General features: G+C 46.6%; 1 protein-coding gene across 6 annotated transcripts in view; it reads left to right on the top strand.

Annotated features, from left to right (window-relative positions):
• Positions 1–19,183, top strand: part of FHOD3 (formin homology 2 domain containing 3) — a 428,752-nt gene that overhangs the window by 36,977 nt on the left and 372,592 nt on the right. For all 6 annotated transcript variants that reach the window (XM_075993495.1, XM_075993494.1, XM_075993491.1 and 3 more), the window contains exon 2: positions 12,403–12,509. In XM_075993495.1, coding sequence (XP_075849610.1) covers positions 12,403–12,509 — 107 coding nt within the window. The remainder of the gene's footprint in view (positions 1–12,402; positions 12,510–19,183) is intronic.

The following is a 19,183-nucleotide window of genomic DNA, read 5'->3' as shown; positions in this document are numbered from 1 at the left end:
TTTGTGGGACTGGAAGAAAATTTTGATTTTGACTCTTTTAAAATCCATCATTGCAGTATGCTTTTTAGCTGTGAAGCAGTCTTAGACTGAAAGTTACTTTTGTATCAAAGGTAAGGTTCTCCAGACTCTCAAATGAGCTCATTCAGGGCATTCCCAGAGCAATGTACTGAAAATTTTTATTTTTTGTTACAGAAATGGTCCTCCTGCACAGTAAAAATGACCCCAAGGCACCCTGGACATGGTTACAGTGACAGCCCCGCTCGGGGCTGGTGGATAATGTGAATAATCCTAGAAGGGGTGTGGACTTTTTGTCTCCAAACATTTTTCAAACATGAATTAAAGATGACAATATGTTTGGGGTTTTTTCAGGGAATATTTACTAGGACATATGGCATTACAAATGCAAGTATTTCACTTCTGCTGTCCCCTGAACATGTCCCTTTGGAAGGGCCGTTATACGGGACCCTGAAGCTCTGGGGGAGACAGGTCCCAAAGATGTGTGGTCTTCTGCTCATGAGCAAGAGCCATGTTTTCTTTCTTTCCTTTTTCTCTTTCAATTAAAAATGTACAAGTTGCAATTCAGAAATACATGGATGCCTGTGGATTTTAAAATTGGATTTAAAAAGTTGTGGCCGAGAGTACAGGGACCAGCCTTTAATTGCAGCTCTCGCCACCCTGTACTTTGCGATGCCAGGTGGGGGAGGCGTCCCCACCGAACAGGGCTCCCAGAACCAGGGTGTCAGGCTTCTCATCTTGGGGCTCTCAGTGTGCTGTGGAGCTGGAAAGGAGGGAACACGGAGGAGGCAGCGGGTGCTGACTTAGGGACCTGGGACTGTGAAACTCTTAAGGGCAGCACAAACCCAGTTTGTGAGCTCCTAAAGAGCAGAGGTGTTTTGTTAAGAGATTTCCACTGATCACTAAACCAGGGCTGTCTGGACACGGAGTTAATGAGTTACTAAGGGAATGGAGGCGAGTAAATTACACTGCTGATTTCACACTGCTGATTCTGAAATGCTCTGGTGATTGAGAAGGTGTAGGTGGAGTGCTAGGTACAGTAACACTGCATGGAGAAACTGCACACTCAATCATGTAGTCCTGGGAAAAAGGACCACTGAGTCACCTGAGCCAGTGTCCAATGCATAGTAGAAACGAGCCAGGTGGGCAGGTGGGTCTGGGTGGCTGGTAGTATGTGCTTAGAATGAAGGGTGGTGCTGCTCAGCCTGGAAGGGATGGCCCAGAGTTTCTGGATGTTTCCATTCTTTAAGAGAAACCGGAAAACTGGATTTTTACGTACAATCTTTTTAACTATGGGCAACTAACCAAAAATATTTTAAAATGTCACGCAGGCCAAACCAAGTGTGGCAGTGAGCTGCTGGGTGCACCCTGATGTCCTCCAGGCTCTGGGGTTTCATAGCTGTGATAATGGGCCTGCCCGAGGCTGGCTGGCTTTTCCTCCCCACGGGCCGTATTCTGGGGGTGCTCTGCAATGACTCGTGTGTTAGGATTTTCCTGGCCAGCAGGCAGCTCACCCTCTAGTACTCTTGAAAGCTCTTCCTAGAAGTCCACAGTCACGGCCAGCTGGACTTCCGCTGAGGTGTGGCTTCTGCTCCTGGGCCTTCGTGTCACAGAGACCAGGTGGAGATGGATTCTTGGCCTGTTTGTGTTTTCCCAGGATCTCAGTGGACTTGCGCTTGGACCCTGGGACATATTCGCTCAAAGTGAAGAACACGGTGGGGAGAAATGGGCTGGGGTGGGACGGAGGGCTGGGGGAGGGCTGAACAGGGAGAAGTTCCCCAAAATTAGGACTCCCGAGTTTCTGCTCTTGGTTTTCAGCCCATCCTGAGCCTTCTGCGCTCCCCCAGGCAGGGGAGCTGAAGTGGTATCTCTGGCACCTTTTCTTTCTTAGGGTGGGGTCCCAGGTCCCTGAATCAGATCATCTGCGGATAGGGGGACACATGCAGTGTCCTGGGCCCCTCCTGCCCAGACCCGCAGGATTTTAAATGCTCCCCAGGAGGTTATTGTGCACACTGAAGTTTGAAAACCTCGCATGGAGGATGGTAGAGGCACTGGGCAGTGGGGTCTTGTGATTCCAAGTCATGTTCTATAGGCCCCGCCACGCAGGAATGCAAGCGGATCAGAGGAGCCGGCACTCAACCGACCGACTCTGGCTCACAGCCCAGAACCCAGCGGGAAGTGTTAAGTGGTGGCCCGCCCCAGCACCTACTTCATGGGCGTGCAGCGAGTGCGGTCCCACAGGGCCCCACGCTCAGAAAGGGCCCCTGCACTTGGGGTTTAATGTTCTGTAGTCAGTCTTGAAATTCTTAATTTTAGTTTTGAATTTGTGTCTTTTAAGTAAAGGCTGCTGGGTGTCTGTCCACCTCCCCATGATGGGTGGTCTGCTCTCCACTCCCCACCCCGCCCAGGGCCTTCACCCTGCAGGGTCCTGGATGCAGGTGCAGAGAGGGTTAGGGTTGGGCATGTGCCCCAGGTGCTAAGTGGCAGGGCTGGGGCTATGGGCAACTGTGAGGCTCTACAGGTGCCTTGTGAGTATCCCTGTGCCCAAGGAAGTGCAGTGGTAAATAGCAGATTAAGAAAACACCATGGCCGATCAAAGGAGAGACTTCCGCTGAAAGGAGAAAGATTTTTTTCCTGCATTTTGGACATGGGGCTCCACATTTTTAATTTGCGCTACACATTTTGTAGCTGACCTGAGTGAATCTGTGCATGAATCCTGTTCTTGGTGGATCTGTCTTATTGGTGGCTCACATCAATGAAATAGCGTGTCCCTGTCCCTTGGTTTTCTCTTTCTCTCCCTTTTAACAAGTCTTTGTTCTGAAAATATCTAAAGTCTTCCATATGTTTGCAAGTTTCTTTATATTATACATTCTAGTATTTTTCTTTGAATTAATGTGAATAACAGGGATTCTTTAAAGAATAATGCAATAATCTATTAAAAGTTCCTTATAATTTTTATGCAAGAGTTTTGAAGATTCAAAGAGAATGAGTGAGAGCTATCTTATTTACATCGTTTCTCCAGTAATTAAATGTTCAACTTTCACTGCATCAGTTTGGTTATGTAGTTTGGCCATCTCGGAGTGGTTTGCATGGCCCCGCCTTGTTAGGCAGGGTAATAAATAAACAGAATATACTGGGGACAGAGAATGTTTGCAATAAGAACGGGAAGGGAGGATTAGAGTGTGCACATATTGGCAAAGGTTTTTATTATTGGAAAGGATGAGCAGCTGACAATGTTGGGCCTGGTCATCTTCAAGTGACAGTTGTCATAGTCTGTGTCTCCAATGACGACTCATCGCTGGCCAGTGCACCGTGCTCTACTGGAAGTACTCTTCCCTTGGCTTGTGTGACAGCCTCTCTTGGTTTTTCTCTGGTCCCCCTGGCTGCTCCTTCTTAGTCTCATTTACTTTGACCCAATCTTTTAACGTTGCAATTGCCAAGGGCTTACTCCTTTGCCTTTCTTTCTTCCCCATTCTGTATTCTGTTGCGAAGTAGCTAAGACCGTGGGCTCAGGAGCCAGCTGTTTGGGTTTAGATGCTACTAATTGTGGCAATCTTGGGCAAGTTGTTTGGTCAAATTATAGTTGCCTGTGAGCTTCAGCTTCCCAATTTTATATCAAGTAAAGATGAAATAATAATGATAATAATGATACCTTCCTCCTAAACTTATGTGAGCATTAAGTAATTCACGTTAATTTTTGTAAGTGAATAGTAAATTTTTTTAGCTATTAAAAGTTAGCTGTTAGGACCTCTGCTTCTGGCTGTAATGAACTAGCTTGTAACAGACCAATCGTCCTACTCAGAACAACAGAGAAGGTCTCCAGAGAACCGAAAGTATTTGTCTGAAGGCTCCAGAGAACTGTAGAAGTGGCTGAGACTTAACAGGTCAAAACTCCAGAGAAAAAGCAAACTGATACTCTAAGTTGCTTTTTACCTTGATGCACTTACCAGTTCATGAGTGGCAGGTGCAGAGACTACAAAGGCAAGCAGAAAGTGACTAAGAGGAGGCTGCGAAGTCACGCAGAGCCAATAGCAGTTTCATCCCACCACTTACGGTTTTGCTCAAGCAAAGAACTCAAGATTTTCTCTGGGAGGCCGAGGTGGGTGGATTGCTCGAGGTCAGGAGTTCGAAACCAGCCTGAGCAAGAGCGAGACCCCTGTCTCTACTATAAACAGAAAGAAATTAATTGGCCAACTAATATATATAGAAAAAACCAGCTGAGCATGGTGGCGCATGCCTGTAGTCCCAGCTACTAGGGAGGCTGAGGCAGGAGGATTGCTTGAGTCCAGGAGTTTGAGGTTGCTGTGAGCTAGGCTGACGCCACGACACTCAATCTAGCCTGAGCAACAAAGCGAGACTCTGTCTCAAATAAATAAATAAAGTTAAAAAAAAACAAAAAACCTCCAGATTTTGCCTGTGTTGGACACCTCATGTCCAGTCAATTACCCGGTCTAGTGACTTTTCCTTCCTCCCTCCCCATGCCCCTTCCCTGTATCACTCCTCTTTCTTTCCTTCTCTCCAGTTCCGCTGCTTTCCACTGTTGTCCAAGCCACCTTCAAATTGCCTTCGATTCTTCGTTTGTCTTCTGCCTTCCATCCCCACATGGCAAAGCTGGTTCCGCACACGTTTGCTTACACCCATCCCTTCGCATAGCTTCTCATTTCTGTAGGATCAAGTCTAGTCTACTGTGGCCAGGAAGCCTCCCCGCTCCAGAGCCCTTGGCCTGCCTACCTTGGTACCTCCACTGCTCAGACTCCTCCTTGTGGCAGGGCTTTTGCATCCACCATGCCTCAGTTCCTGCAACCCACACCCCTCCCCCAATGGAAACAAGAACAGAGACCACAAAGGTGACTAACGCACGCTGCTCCTCACTTCCCTGCACTCTGACCAGCTACTGGGGGATCGGTCCTGCCCACGGGCCCCGAGTCTCCCTGCGACCTGGTCTGTCTGGCTCATGCCTGCTTCCCCAGGACACTGCGTAGTGCCTGGCGCAGAGAAGGAGCACAGGAAAGGACTGTTAATCTGAATTAGTGAATAAATGAATGATAACGAACAATAAGAATCCTGAAACATAGAGCTGATACTGTTTTTGAACTTGAATAAAGTAAAGAGAAAATGGAAAAAGGTACCTGTAAACCTAAGTAAATATATTCCAGCTTTTTCAAGAGAAAAGTCTAATATATTTTTGGCTATTTATTTAATGATAACAAGGTATTTAAAATAATTCAAATATTTACCTATTTACCAGATTATAACTTCCTCTAAACCTAAGCTCTTAATGGGTGGAACGTTGCCTTTGTCTTTCTCGCAGAATTCAGCAGAGGCCTTTGCCTTTGGTTGGTGAGCTGAGCATTTTTATTGACTTAAACAGAGATCTGGGACATGATTTGGAACCTGCTTAAATCAGTTTCAGGACATTATTGCTCTTGCTTATGTTGGTGGCCACAAATAATTTATTAAAGTTTTCTGAGAAAGTAAAATCCAACCCTTTCAAAGGAATACATTCAGGTTATTTTATAAACCATATATGCTGGGATCTTCAAAAATATTCTTGTACTTCACCCTAAAACATTTAGTAAAGCACCTGTGCTGTATTTGTTCCAGAGGCTAACTGGGCCCTCCCAGGACTTAAAAGTTTAGATATGATTTGCTAGGGTTAGCCAACAGGACCTGTTTTCTCCTGATAGCGTGTAAATCAGTTTCATGTGGGCTTTCTCTTAAGAAAACTGACCAAGTGTTACTTGTATTTTTAAAATATGTAAACTTGATTACGAACTTTATACGAAACTAATAATTTTTTGTTGTGAAATGCATTATACATGCAAAGAAATAGGTGTGAAGGGTATGTATGTATAGTTTGAAGGATAATGAAATAACACCACGTCCTCACTGTCCACCTTAGGAAGTGGCAGAGTGTACACCCTCCACCTGTCCCTTTGCAGTGATTGTGACAGGTATGGAGGATCCATAGCCTATGAAAGCCAGGATTTTGTGTTGATTTTATTAAGAACTGTGTAAGGCGCACGTGGCACTGCTTGTTGGAAAGCTCTCTTCCCTAACATTTTTTGCTTGTCATCTAAGTCCAGTTTCTTGTCTCTGCTGCATTTAGAAGGAACCACAAAATCTAAGGAAGCCACAGGCTTCATGGCTGCCTAGCAACAGAAGTATCATTGAGGGGGGAGATGGGCGTAGCTGTCTTGGAACTGACCAAGTGAAACAGGCGACTGCTTTTGTCCAGCTCCTAGAGCTGCGATGAGCCCAAACTGGGGCCCTGGGGAGGCCCACGGTAAACCTGGCCCTGGAGAGAGGCAGGTCCCACAGCAGCGCTTCATTTCTGAGCCAGGAGCGAGGCCGGCTTCATGGGCATGTGACCAGTGCAACCAGAAGGTCCCTGTGCTTGTAGTCGCTACTTTGAAATTCTTCGTAGTTTTATCTTTCATTTTGCATCTCGTAAGTGGATGTCGAGGGGTCGATGGAACATGCTCTGGGGGCTTGGAGCTTCACCCCGTGTCCTGCCTCCAGCTGCTGCTGTCCTTCCCTGGGAGGGGTTCTCGGCTGACTGCCCCCGGCTCTGTTTGGGCTCCCCCTCCTTGCTTTTGCCCGGCAACCGCTGCTGGCCTCTGCCTCCAGTGGGGGTTTGGGTTCAGGGAGGGTTAGGGCTAGGTGTGTGTGTGCTCTGTGGCGTCTCAGGGCTGGGCACGTGATGGCCGTCCCTGCCTTGAGCTGGCAGTGTCATGGTGCATTCAGTGGGCAACTTGGGGGGAGGGGGATGAACCTCTCACCCATCCCCCGTCCACACGCAGAGCGCTTTCAAGTGTGAAAGTTGCATTCCCTGTCTGCCCGTGGGTGGGGTGGCAGGCTCTTGGGGAGGAGGAGACAGACTTCAAGTCAGAACCATTAACGTTGCTCACGAGCCTGTAGGTCTACTGGGCAGTTCTGGTTTGGGCCAGTTTGGCTGATTTCTGCTGGGCTCTCTCCTGTGTCTGTTACCTGCTGGTGCATTGTCTGGAGACTTTATGATCCAAGTTGCCCTCACTTGACATGTGACAGTTGGCAGACTCTGGGCAGGGGCCCGTGACATTCACCCTCCAGCGGGCCACCCCCAGCGTCTTCAGGTGGGGGCAGAGTTCCAAAGCAACAAGAGAGGACAGCCCGAGTGAGCAGGTGCCTTTCAGGTCTCTGTTAGGTCATATTTACTGCCCTTCCTTTGGCCAAAGCAAAACACTGGCTAGCCCAGACTCCAGGGGTACAGGAAGAATCTGCCTCTCGAGGGAAGGAGCTGCAAAATCACCCTGTGAGGATGTGGACGCAGGGCTGGGGGAGCCCATTCAATGACATAAGCAAATGACATTTATTTGAGCATTTCTTTAGGTTTTTTTTTTTCTTCTTAAAATCAGCATATATTTCCCAACTTTTGAACTATTAGCAAAATTAATTTAAAGGGTAGCCCCAGTGTGTGTATTTATAGAATGGGTCTGTGCAAACCTATTTCATGGTTACACAGAAATTTTGTTGCCCAGCCTGAGGATCACCTGCGGCCAGAACCTAGATAATCATTAAGCCACCCAGTAACATGCCACTTCCCTGGAGTAAGGAAAGGAAAAATACATATATCGAGTTGGGACATCTGCCATATTTCAGATGGCTGGACTTTTTCAAGATGACGAGCCCTCCCTTTCTTTTTGAATGCATCGTCTCTGTAGGAACACTCAAAAGCACACCAGAGTGGCTTCGTGTAGCCTCTCTACGAGGAGGAGCAGAGATCGCTTTCTATGTCTTCAGAGAATGAGGGCCTGTTTTATTGGCGTGTTTTGACCCGAGTGGAGTGACACAAAATCCAGGGTATTTGGAAGGACCCTTATTGTGGATCTGGGAGGGGCTCGCCCCTGAACACCCCCCCTCCCCCCACCAGAATCCTGGCCACAGGTTCACAGACTTGAGCAACCTGATCTGATGTCTCCCTGCTACGCTGCTGTCGCTGCCCCTAAATTTCCCTAATCGCCACACTTCTGGAATAGCCCTGTAACGTTATCTTCCCACATGACTCCTGGCTTTGTCTTATGTCCTGAAGTGCCCGGCAGTGTCCTGGCCACCAAGCCTACAGCCAAGAAAGAAGTGCAGGGGACATGCTGCCTGGAGATCAGGGTTGACGTGGAGATTGTCGGAGTCAGGAAATTCCAGGGCCCTTAAGTCACTGGGGAAGACATTTGACGTGAGAGGGCCAAGGGAGGGGATCAGGTTGCCTCTGCGTAAGTAGGAATTGAGGTTCCCCGTCAGGGACTGGCCTGGCAGGGAGGTGTCTGAGTCCTTCACTCCGTAGGGAAAGTTTGTATATTTCTGTCTAAACCTTTATAATAACGAGACTGGAATTGATCACCACTCACTGCCTATTTGCATTGTTTTTGCATTCTTTTGGAAGTTGACTACTCTTCGTTATCACTGATAAGATGGAAGAAGTCACTTCGTGTACCTATCCATTTATTTATAGCAATGCTGCCTAAACCTGACGCCCCTCAAGTATTTAGGGGATTTTACCGTTTCAATGTATCAGTCCCACCAAAAAGCACTTTATCCTTACTGCTTGGCTCATGTGATGGTTTAAATATTAATCTCATGTGTCTCGGGTGTAATGATCTGGCAGGGCCCGTGCAGCAGAGTGGCTCGGGCAGGGTGGCTCATTTGGTGTCTTCACAGCCTGCCGTGTTGTTAGGATCCCCTTCGTGCACACATGTCCCATCTCCCTGGGGTGGCCGACCTCCGAGCCTGCCCTTCCTTCTCCTGTAGCGCTGCTGTGCGGCTCCGCGCGGACTGCCCGAGGGGTGGAGAGGCACATAGTCGTCTTTTCTTTTTCCGCTGGGAAACTGACTAACACAGGGGCTTGCCCACGCATTAATTAGAGAATTGGGGTTGTGACATGTGACTTAGGGAATAACAGCAGTCTCTATCCTGGAAGGGAGACGGGCAGTTTGGTGGCGGATGCTCACTATTGCAGAAGGAATAGAACTGCAGATAGACTTGTGCACATTTTGACAGATGATTTAAATGGTGTTTTATTCCCTTCTGTGTTCTATTTGTGTGTCATCCTTACTCAAGGAAACGATCTCTTTGAGGGAAGGAAGTGATTATGTGTTCCTTGGTGTCCTGCCTGTGCCTGACATGTAATTTTGTTAAAATTGCACTATGGCCATGGTAGTAGTTCATGCTGCCCAGAATGCGAGGAGAGACATGGCAAGGATGGGCGGTGGCGCCAAGGTTTGGGGGTTCTGTTGGCAGAAAGCTGGGGAGAGTGTGGGGCTTGCTGTTGTGATTCTGGGCTGGCCCAGGGCCCATTGAGGCAGTTGCCTGGCAGTCCAGGGTGACCGTCCAGGAAGGTGGGGTGGTCGCCTTGGGTAACTGGGACCACAATCCGGAGGTGCAGGATGGAAATGACAGGCACAATAGCCAGGACGGAGCTATACCCACTGGCCACCAGCACAGCCCCACTGGGGCAGCTCGGGAGAAGGGCACAGGGCTTAGGTGGGGATGGGGGGGGGGGGGATTGAAGTCCGGTCCAGGGTCTCTCAGCCTTTCATCACCTCCCTGCTGTCTCTACTTTAGACACCAAACTAAATGTTGGGGAAGGCCAGAAGCAGTGTGTGCTACTTCTGCTGACCCGCTAGGGGCTGATGGTTAGATTCTCAGGAATTTTCTGAGCTTGTTGTCAAACATAGTCATTATTAAAAATTAAACTCTAGAAACTTACAATCGAGTAAATTATTTTTACAACAAAAGTCATATTCAAAACATGTCACTTCCTAATTATTTTACTCCATTCTGCTACCTCTGCTCTCCATGTTACATACATCTCGTTTGTGCCTGTGTGGTAGAAACACCATATGCTGGTGAGCTACTGTGTACCTTTTTTGCAACTCCACGCTCAGTGACTTGAAACAGGCCGTTGGTAGCTTGAAACAGGCTGCGGTGGTGGCATTCACTCCGCACACATGTGCACATTTTCCTGTGTCCACCCCAGAGCAGCGATTCCTCTCGTTCCTGCTTCTCTCCCCCTGTGCTGAGTGTGGACCACAGCCTTGGAATGACTCAGACCTCCTTGAGGGGCAGCAGAAACTCTTTACCCCAAAGTTTCTTCCTCTGGGCCCACACCTTTCCAGGGGTTAGGGCAAAGGAGATGGTTACTGCGTAAAGGGCTTTCATGATGCCATCTTCCAGTTTACTGAGTATAAAAATAAGCAAAAGTATTGATACTCTCAGTAGAACACACTAAGTAAGCTTTATTAGCTAAGAGCAGCAGTAGTAATGAAAAGCAAGAACGTGCTAGCTGTGCACATGTCCACTGTAGGTGTTAACAGGTCCCATTTCCAGTGGAATTTTCCACCTCGGAATGATAAAGCTTGATTTCATTCCACAAGAGATCCTTGGCCCAGGTGACACCTTCTGCAAGAAACTCTTCCTGTCTGCTGCTTCCTTATTTAAATGCCTTCTTAGATCAGATGATCCATCTAAAAAATGCCAGTCAAGAATGCTGAAATTCGCCAGCATGCCTTCATTCGTTAAGAGGAGCAGTCTGCTATTACAGAAATAAAACAAGTGAATCAAATAGGATTAACCCCTTCAAATGATTTAACTAGGTATTTCTCACAAATAATAAAGAACAAATTCCTTTCATTATGTTGAGGATAACCAGAAACAAGGACCTGTGGGGTCTCTAATGAGAAATCACGACCTGGTGTAGATGCCAATTCTAAACAAGATGAGAGTCTGCCTTTCTCTTGAGGATAATGGCAAAACTTTTCTACCAAAAGAGACTAATTCCTTGTTTGAAATCTCACTTACAGTGGATTATCAAGCATTCATCTAGGTGTTTTAAAGTAACCACATATTTGTCTCCACTTTTCCTGAATCTGTCACTCTGGGATAAGCGCCTTAAGTGACCAAGAACACTAAGAGTCACTCTATAGCCTGAGAAATTAAGCATGATGTTATAAATTTGGATTTCCTTGTAACAGTAATCTCAGTCTTCTTTGGTAAAATTACTTTCTTGTGTTTTTAAGTGTAATCATTCTAAATGTAACATCATGCTAGTTGCTGTATCAACCTCAAAATCTTAATAACTAACCACAGCAAAGGTTCATTTTTTTTTTTTTTATCTTGTCCTAGTCCAGGATGGGTCCATGGAGTCTAGGTAGCAAAGCGCTCTCTTCCATGCGGTGATTCAGGAACCCAAGCTCCTTGCTTCTAGGGCCCTGCTGTTTTCTAGGTTTTGGAGCCTGCTCTGACTCCTTTGTGTCTGGCCACAGGCAAGAAAAGAAAGGTGGACAGTTGTGCAGAGGGATTATGGCCAAGCCTGTTGGGGGCTTTCTTCACTTTCACCTACATTCTGTTGGTCAGTGCTCAAGTGTGTGGCCAGAGCCCAGCTAATAAGGTGAGGCTGTGTGCCCAGGAAGAAAAGGGGGTGCAGCTGGCAAACAACATAACATTGCCTGGGCCACACCAGGCACAAAGATGGCACAAGCTGTGTTTTGCATGCATGATGAAATTTTCAAGTCATGTCTGGGTCTTGGGCCATAGAAAAGATACAGAGTGTAGTAGTCAAGAGCATGACCTTGAATTAAACTGCTGGTATCTAAGTCCCAGCTCCACCATTTACCAGATAGTGGCATTGGGCAAGTAACTTAGTCTTTGTGCCTCACATTTCTCATCTGTAGAATGGGGATGACAATAGAACTTACAGAGTATGTGTGAGAAATCAAATGACTGAACTGTGTACAGATGTATAAAACTGTGCCCAGAACTTACTTAACAACTTGTGTGTGTTAAATAAAATTTTTAAAAAACAAGAATACGAATGAAGAGACCTAATTTCCTATTTGGTATGTTGTAATTTGGACATTTTGCCATTCAGATGGAGAATATTTCAGTTCAACTGTAAAAATGTTTATTGAGCAGCTATTATTTGTTATTACCAGGTATGACCACAGAATCTGAATAAATAGGCTTCTCACTGAATCAAAGGAAACTGCATGTTTTCCCCACCAAATTTGCCTCGTAAGCCCTGTGATTCTTTGTGGTCACATCAGCATTGTGCTCTTGGTTTCCACTCCCCAAATGTGTGGCTTCTCCTGGGCCCCTTACAGTGGAAAGAGGCACTGGCCCAGTGCCAAGATGGTCCCATCAATGCCACTCCTGTATTAGATGCCCCACCCATCTGCTTGACATGCAGTTTGCTCCCCGTCTATTTGCACTAACATTCTAGCTCTTCTAGTTATGATCCGTATTGCGGAATTTTGCCTGATTTGAAGAAACACACGAGGCCAACATGACATGATTCATCTATACATAGTCCCATCTGAGGAGCAGGCTGGGCATAACGGGCTCTTTCTCTTGCAGCTTGATGACTGCACACTGCAACTCTCCCACAATGGCACCTACCTGGACTTGGAAGCCACCCTGGCAGAGCAGCGGGATGAGCTGGAAGGCTTCCAGGAGGATGCTGGGTAAGAGCAACTGTTGACCTTGCTGGCTGGTCACTCACCAGGAAATGAGGGCACACTGAGGCCTAAAAATATTTTGGAGAAATCACCATGGCTTTGACCTTTTCTCCACTCCCAGTCACACGAGAGGAAGGGAGATGCAAGTGACTCATCAGTGGCAACTACAGACCCTTTTCCATTTTGAGTAACTTTTCTTCACAGGGGTGTTGGGTGGGGGGTAACCTGCCCTAGTATAGTTTGATACAGTTTAATCAAGCACATGGTATTTACATTCTAAGTTTGCTTTATTAATTATTTAATTTATTATTTTAAGAGATGAGCCCAGGCTGGAGTGCAGTGGCCAGATCATAGCTCATGATAGCATCAGACTCCTGGGCTCAGGTGATCCTCCTGCCTCAGCCTCCCAAGGAGCTAGGGCTACCACCACGCCTGGCTGATTTATTTTTATTTTTTAATTTCAGCATATTATGGGGGTATTGGCTGATTTAATTTTAATTTTAATAATTTTTAGAGATGGGGTCTTGCTGTGTTGTGGGCTGGTCTATTCTAAGTTATTTTTAAACTAGATATCACAATTAAATGGTATTTTACAGATTTCAGTGGATTGACAACTGTTGCAAACATTGTTTTCAAATATAATTTACTAGATATTTTATTTTCTTGGCAGATGCTGTAGTAGATAGTTTTACACTGGATCATCTTTTAAACTCATTACAGTGGAGAAAATACTTATTAATTATGCTAATTAATATTAAGTTACTTTGAGCCTACATCTAGAATTGCTTAATATTTCTGAAAGAAGAAATACTTTGAGTCTGAATAATGCAGTACACATATAAAAAATCCAAGAAGATGTGCACTGAAAGTGAAATCTCTAGGAATATATGCACACAAGCAGCCATTCCCGTATTTATTAAGTTACCAACGTAGCCTTCTGATGGCCCTGCCTCCCTTTCCCAGTCCTTATCAGTCTAAAACCAAGTATCTCTCTGGTTTCATCACCCTACTTCTTAGAAACCTTCAGAGGCTCCTTGATGCTCTCCAAATAATGCTCAGCTATCTCCATGTGGTGTTCAGGGACCCTCAGAAATTGTTTGAACCTACCTTGCCCAAGTTAAAAATACAGTCAGGTGAATACTATCTGGGAGTACTGATTTTTTTTTTTTTTTTTTTTTGAGACAGAGTCTCACTTTGTTGTCCAGGCTAGAGTGAGTGCCGTGGCGTCAGCCTAGCTCACAGCAACCTCAAACTCCTGGGCTCAAGCGATCCTCCTGCCTCAGCCTCCCGAGTAGCTGGGACTACAGGCATGCGCCACCATGCCCGGCTAATTTTTATATATATATATCAGTTGGCCAATTAATTTCTTTCTATTTATAGTAGAGACGGGGTCTCGCTCTTGCTCAGGCTGGTTTTGAACTCCTGACCTTGAGCAATCCGCCCGCCTCGGCCTCCCAAGAGCTAGGATTACAGGCGTGAGCCACAGCGCCCGGCCCTGATTTTTTTTTTTTTTTTAATGAATAGCTTAAGGAAGGGGAAAAATTTGAACCTTCTTAGTGTTGGTTTCATGTAGCTGCCTGACTCCAGTGTGTGCCGATGGCTTCTTTGGTTTCCCTTGTTTTAACACTCTTCACAATTATGGTCATTATTCCTCTAATTGTTCCTCTTCTCTGCTACGAAAACTCCATTAGGTCAGCACTGTGCCTGTGTGAATGTTTTTTCACACAGCATTTTCTCAGCACATTGCAGGCACCACTGAATACTGGCAGGCAGGTGAACGCTGCAGTCCCAGAATCGATTCCTGAATGGCATGGCCATGAGCACCAAGAAGACCAAGGTCCTTGGTAGGATCCGTGAAGGTCCCCTGAGGACACCCTTCTTGTCTCCAGAGTGGTTGTATCGGCCACACCAAAAGCGTGTAGGAAAAGACCCTGAAAACCACCCTGGGCTGTACACATGGGAGTGGCTATTTTAAGTCATACCAGATTCTACTCATCATTATTTTAAAAAATTAACATTACGAAGCTGATAGACTTGGGGAAATTCCATTGCCATAGTTTCTACCAAGTATTTGACAATTGACATCCCTTTATATGACATGTCAGGCTGCAGGCTGGATGGTAGTCTAATTGGATGACTTCATGGCTCATTGATCAAACAGACCCCAGGAGTGTTATGAGTAGATCATTGGCAACTTGAAAAATGTCTCTAGTGGTGTTATGCTTGAAGGCCTTTCCTGTTTGATTTTTTTTTTCTTATCAAAACTTGAGTGATTTGGAGGTGGCAGCTCAGAAACAAAGTGCTAATTTCTTAGGTAACAGTATAAGAATAAAGAGTAGGGGAGAAAATAACATTTTTAGAGCACCTACTATGCCAAGCACTATTTTAGGCTCCATATTCACAGTATCTTTATTTAATAGTTAATTGGATTTGACTGTCTCCATTTTTCATTTGAGACAACTGAGGATCAGGGGTTACATTGCATGTGCAGGTCATCAGAGCCAGCCGATGGGGAAAGCCAAGTTTAAACACAGGTGTGACTGATTCCCAAGATTGCACTCCTCTGCCATCCCAGGAGCTTCCGGGCAAAGGCACTTTAGGTTCTATGCAGCATGTGCATAAGCACCGTTGGTGACGTGAGGGTGGTTCGTGCAAGGGCATTGGTCCCGGTCTGAACACTGCCTCCAGTTGGAACAGCACCCAGCCACACTGCAGGATGGCTCAAGGGAAGACACCTTTGCTGCCTTCGTCCATCACTGACACTGCAGCTCACCCTGGCAACACCTGTATCCAGATGCTGGCGGTTCATCCACAGCTGTTCCCAAAGAGCCAAGCAGTCCTGCTGCCAGCTCACTGGAGATCCTGGGACTTTACTTTTTCACTTTGTTCCCTTCTGAATCAACACCTGGCCATGGATCCATCTGGTAGCTGGTGCCTGAATCCCATTTCTCCACCCCGATAGCAAGAGATGCTGGGAAAATGAATTATGGCAAGATGAGAAGGTGGAACTAAGGATGTGGGAAACTGCAGAGGAAGGTAGACCAAAAGATGTTGGGTAGCTACACATTTGATAAGTGTGCCCCAAACTTACTCCAGAGTGAGGTTTTATGTTTTTGAAATAGTCTTCATTCATAGCGACTTTGTTCTTTATAGCATACCTCTGTTTTGTCCTTTATAACATACCTTCACCTTTGAGTGTGAAGAAGCCACATTGACTGATTTCCTGACAGGGAGGCCAGTCTGCCCCTGGCCTGGGTGGCATTGCCAGGTCACTCCCATCACTGCCAGGTTGTTTACCAGCACTGAGTGCTGGGAATACGAGTCAGATCACTGGAGCTGTCAGGAAACAGCCTGCGGGCAGGTGGGAGCTGTTTGGGCACATTTGCACTGCCACTTGCACGGAAGGTCTCTTCTAGGTCCTCTCCTAGATGTGTGGCATTTGTCAAAATCTGTGTGCCTGAGAACTCATGTCTCCCATAAATAGGAATTAGAATATAATTGTTTCATAGGTGAGATTTGCTCTTTTGAGGTATGAAAACAGCAATGAAGTACCATTTTTTTCTCTTTATTTCTTTGTGTCGATTATAGCAAAATATCTGCTAATATTGTGACCGTCTAATGAAGATGTAGAGCAGCCTGGGTAAAAACTGATATTTTTCATACTGTGTTCTCAGTTTCCTCGCTGGAGGAGTTTGTTTCTCTGTTCTTGTCTATTACCCTTGTACTTTTATGCCGAGACTAAAAATTAACTCACTTGTTTAGAATTATCACTCAGGCTATAGCTAATCAGAGAGGAGGAGAAAGACCTTCAAAAATGGAAGGACAAAGCAATTATTATGCTAACAAAATAGAGCCAGGTCTGCACACTGCCTTCCAAGGCCAGGGAAGTTAGCGAGCACAACATGGTGTGGTGGAAACAGCAGCCCTGAAGCCTCTGACCCTGCCATTGCGTGACCTTGGCCAAGCCACTTTGCTTCTGATAGGAGTTTATAAAATGAGGACATTTATCAAAATTATTTATAGAATAAGGACTGTATTACTCAATCCCATTTTCCTCCCTATATGAGCAGGGGTCTGCACAGGGTCTCTGGCTCCTGCCCTGGCATGGTGGCTTTGTGGTTAGTCTCTTGGAGCTGTTTGACCATGGGATGTGACTTCACCTCTCTGAACCTTAGTTGTTTTTATAAATGAGGGTAATAGTATACTGCTTCCTTGGGTTGTTTTGAGTTAAAATATGATGTATTAAAAGAGTATTTCCTGGCTCATAATACACACAGAAAACTAGTAGCTCTTGCTGTATAATTATAGTCAGAATTTGGGACGATGATACACTGAAGTGGGAATCACTGGATTTTAGACCTGGCAGGTCTATGCAGGTCAGATGCTCTGAGACCTCCATTTTTTAGGTAAGAAACCATGATGGAGGCTTGCCCACAGAATGAGCAGCCAGGATAACCCCTTCTTTTGCCTTTCCCACCCCCAATGCCTCCAAAAAGAACCACTGCCAGCTGCGGTCCACAGGGAACTGTCATGGAGAAGGTGGGCGTTTAGGTGAGCCCTGAGGGGAGACTTGGTTTGGGCAGGTGGAGGGGGTGGCAGGTGGGAGCATGGCTTGAGTCGAGTGGGCCTGAGAGGCTTGATGTATCAGGGACAGTGTGAGGACCAGAGTGGTTGTTGGACATGGCACACACATTCCCAGGGCTCCTCACTTTAGTGACTTAGGGCATGCACATTGTCCTTGGTGTCACTCCCAGCAGGCTGGTGTCAGAGGATCAGCTTTGAAGGTAGCTGCTGCTTCCTGGCTGGCTGATGCTGTTCACCTTCTCTCATGACCCGAGGGCTTAGTAGTCCTCCCACCTGGGCCTCACACATTTTGAAGGGAGGATCCTGGCTAATCGAGGCGAGTGGCTCAGAAGCCATGGCTGGCATTTGCAGCCAGGAAGGGGTCGGAAGGGCTGAGCAGACGCCTGTCTGCAGGGGCGGAAGGGTCCCACCAGCTTTGTGGTGGACCTGCCTACAGGAACACAGGGGTTTGGGACTGGTTCTGGTATGACTCTTAGACTCCTAACTTCCCACCCTGCAGCTCCTGAGTCCCAGAGATCCATGGGGGTCCACGAACTCCTGAGGTTTCTGCAGTTTGTGGGTATGTGGGGGTTTTGGTGAGGAGGCATTTCAAAGCCTTCATCAGATTCCTTTTTTTTTTTTTTTTTTTGAGACAGAGTCTCACTTTGTTGCCCAGGCTAGAGCGAGTGCAGTGGCGTCAGCCTAGCTCACAGCAACCTCAAACTCCTGGGCTCAAGCAATTCTGCTGCCTCAGCCTCCCCAGTAGCTGGGACTACAGGCATGCGCCACCATGCCCAGCTAGTTTTTTCTACATATATATTAGTTGGCCAATTAATTTCTTTCTATTTATAGTAGAGACAGGGGTCTCGCTCTTGCTCAGGCTGGTTTCGAACTCCTGACCTCGAGCAATCCACCTGCCTCGGCCTCCCAGAGTGGTAGGATTACAGGTGTGAGCTACTGCGCCCGGCCTGATTCTTAAAGATGTCTTTGCATTGCAGAATGTCAAGTTTGAAGGAAGAAGCAATTTCCTTTTCTTAGGGTCTAATCCAGGCGTCCTCAAACTACAGCCCATGGGCCACATGCGGGTGTTTTTGCCCGTTTGTTTTTTTTTACTTCAAAATAAGATATATGCAGTGTGCATAGGAATTTGTTCACAGTTTTTTTTAAAACTATACTCTGGCCCTCCAACGGTCTGATGCACAGTGAACTGGCCCCCTGTTTAAAAAGTTTGAGGACCCCTGGTTTAATATAAAATATAAACTCACTCAATCACATGTGTTTCTGGGTTTCTTCTGCATCTAGGGCTGGTAGAATAGGAAATCACTGAACACACTTTCAACAGAAAACCTACTGAACCTGAAAAACCAAACCAAAGCAAGCAACCAACAAAAACCTTCAATTTAAAATAGATTCTGGCCAGGGTGCGGAAGGGAAGAAATGAAGCAGTTCCCTGCCCTTGTCCTCTTAAGTCAGTTATTTTCAGCTGAGGGCACAGGTGTGTTGGCTGAAGCACTTGTGGCAAATCAGTGAAGGGTCTTCTGTCTTTGCAGCGCTGTGCAAGGCTCAAAGTGCAGACCACCAAGTTTGCCCTGGTCGTGGTGGGGGTGAAAACTGGCCCCTTCCAAGCAAAGGAGCTGTTGGGGTGAGTTTAGTGCTGGGCTGAGCGAGTAGCCCAGACACCTGCACACCAGCTCCAAGCCAGAAACGCTGATCTCTACGTTCTGGCTTCAGGAGGATCGGAGAGGGGACTGGAATCTCGCTTTTTTCCAAAAGCTGTTGCAGGTTGTTCGATGTTTGGTTGGGAGCTTGCAGCATAGGTTCTCAATCTTGGAGAATATTGCAGCCACCTGAGACACTTTAAAAACTTACCTGCCCACGCCCATGAAATCAGAACCTGGGGGTGGGCCCAGGCAGCGGTGATTTTTTTTTTTAAAGCCCCCAGGTGATTCCAGCCGAAGCCGAGAGCCTCTGCGTGAGGGAGACGCCATTCCTGAAAAGGCTGCGCTACGGCAGACCCGAGGCTGAACTAACCCGGAGTGGGTGGTGGAGCCGGAGAGGCTCTAATACCCTCAAGTACCAGGTTGCACCATGGGGCGAGAACCGCATCAGGTAGGACT

The sequence above is a fragment of the Microcebus murinus genome, chromosome 17 (genome assembly GCF_040939455.1).
Source record: "Microcebus murinus isolate Inina chromosome 17, M.murinus_Inina_mat1.0, whole genome shotgun sequence".
Lineage (NCBI taxonomy): Eukaryota > Metazoa > Chordata > Mammalia > Primates > Cheirogaleidae > Microcebus > Microcebus murinus.
The sequence above is the reverse complement of the archived record's forward strand: the minus strand, read 5'-3'. Positions and strand labels throughout refer to the sequence as shown.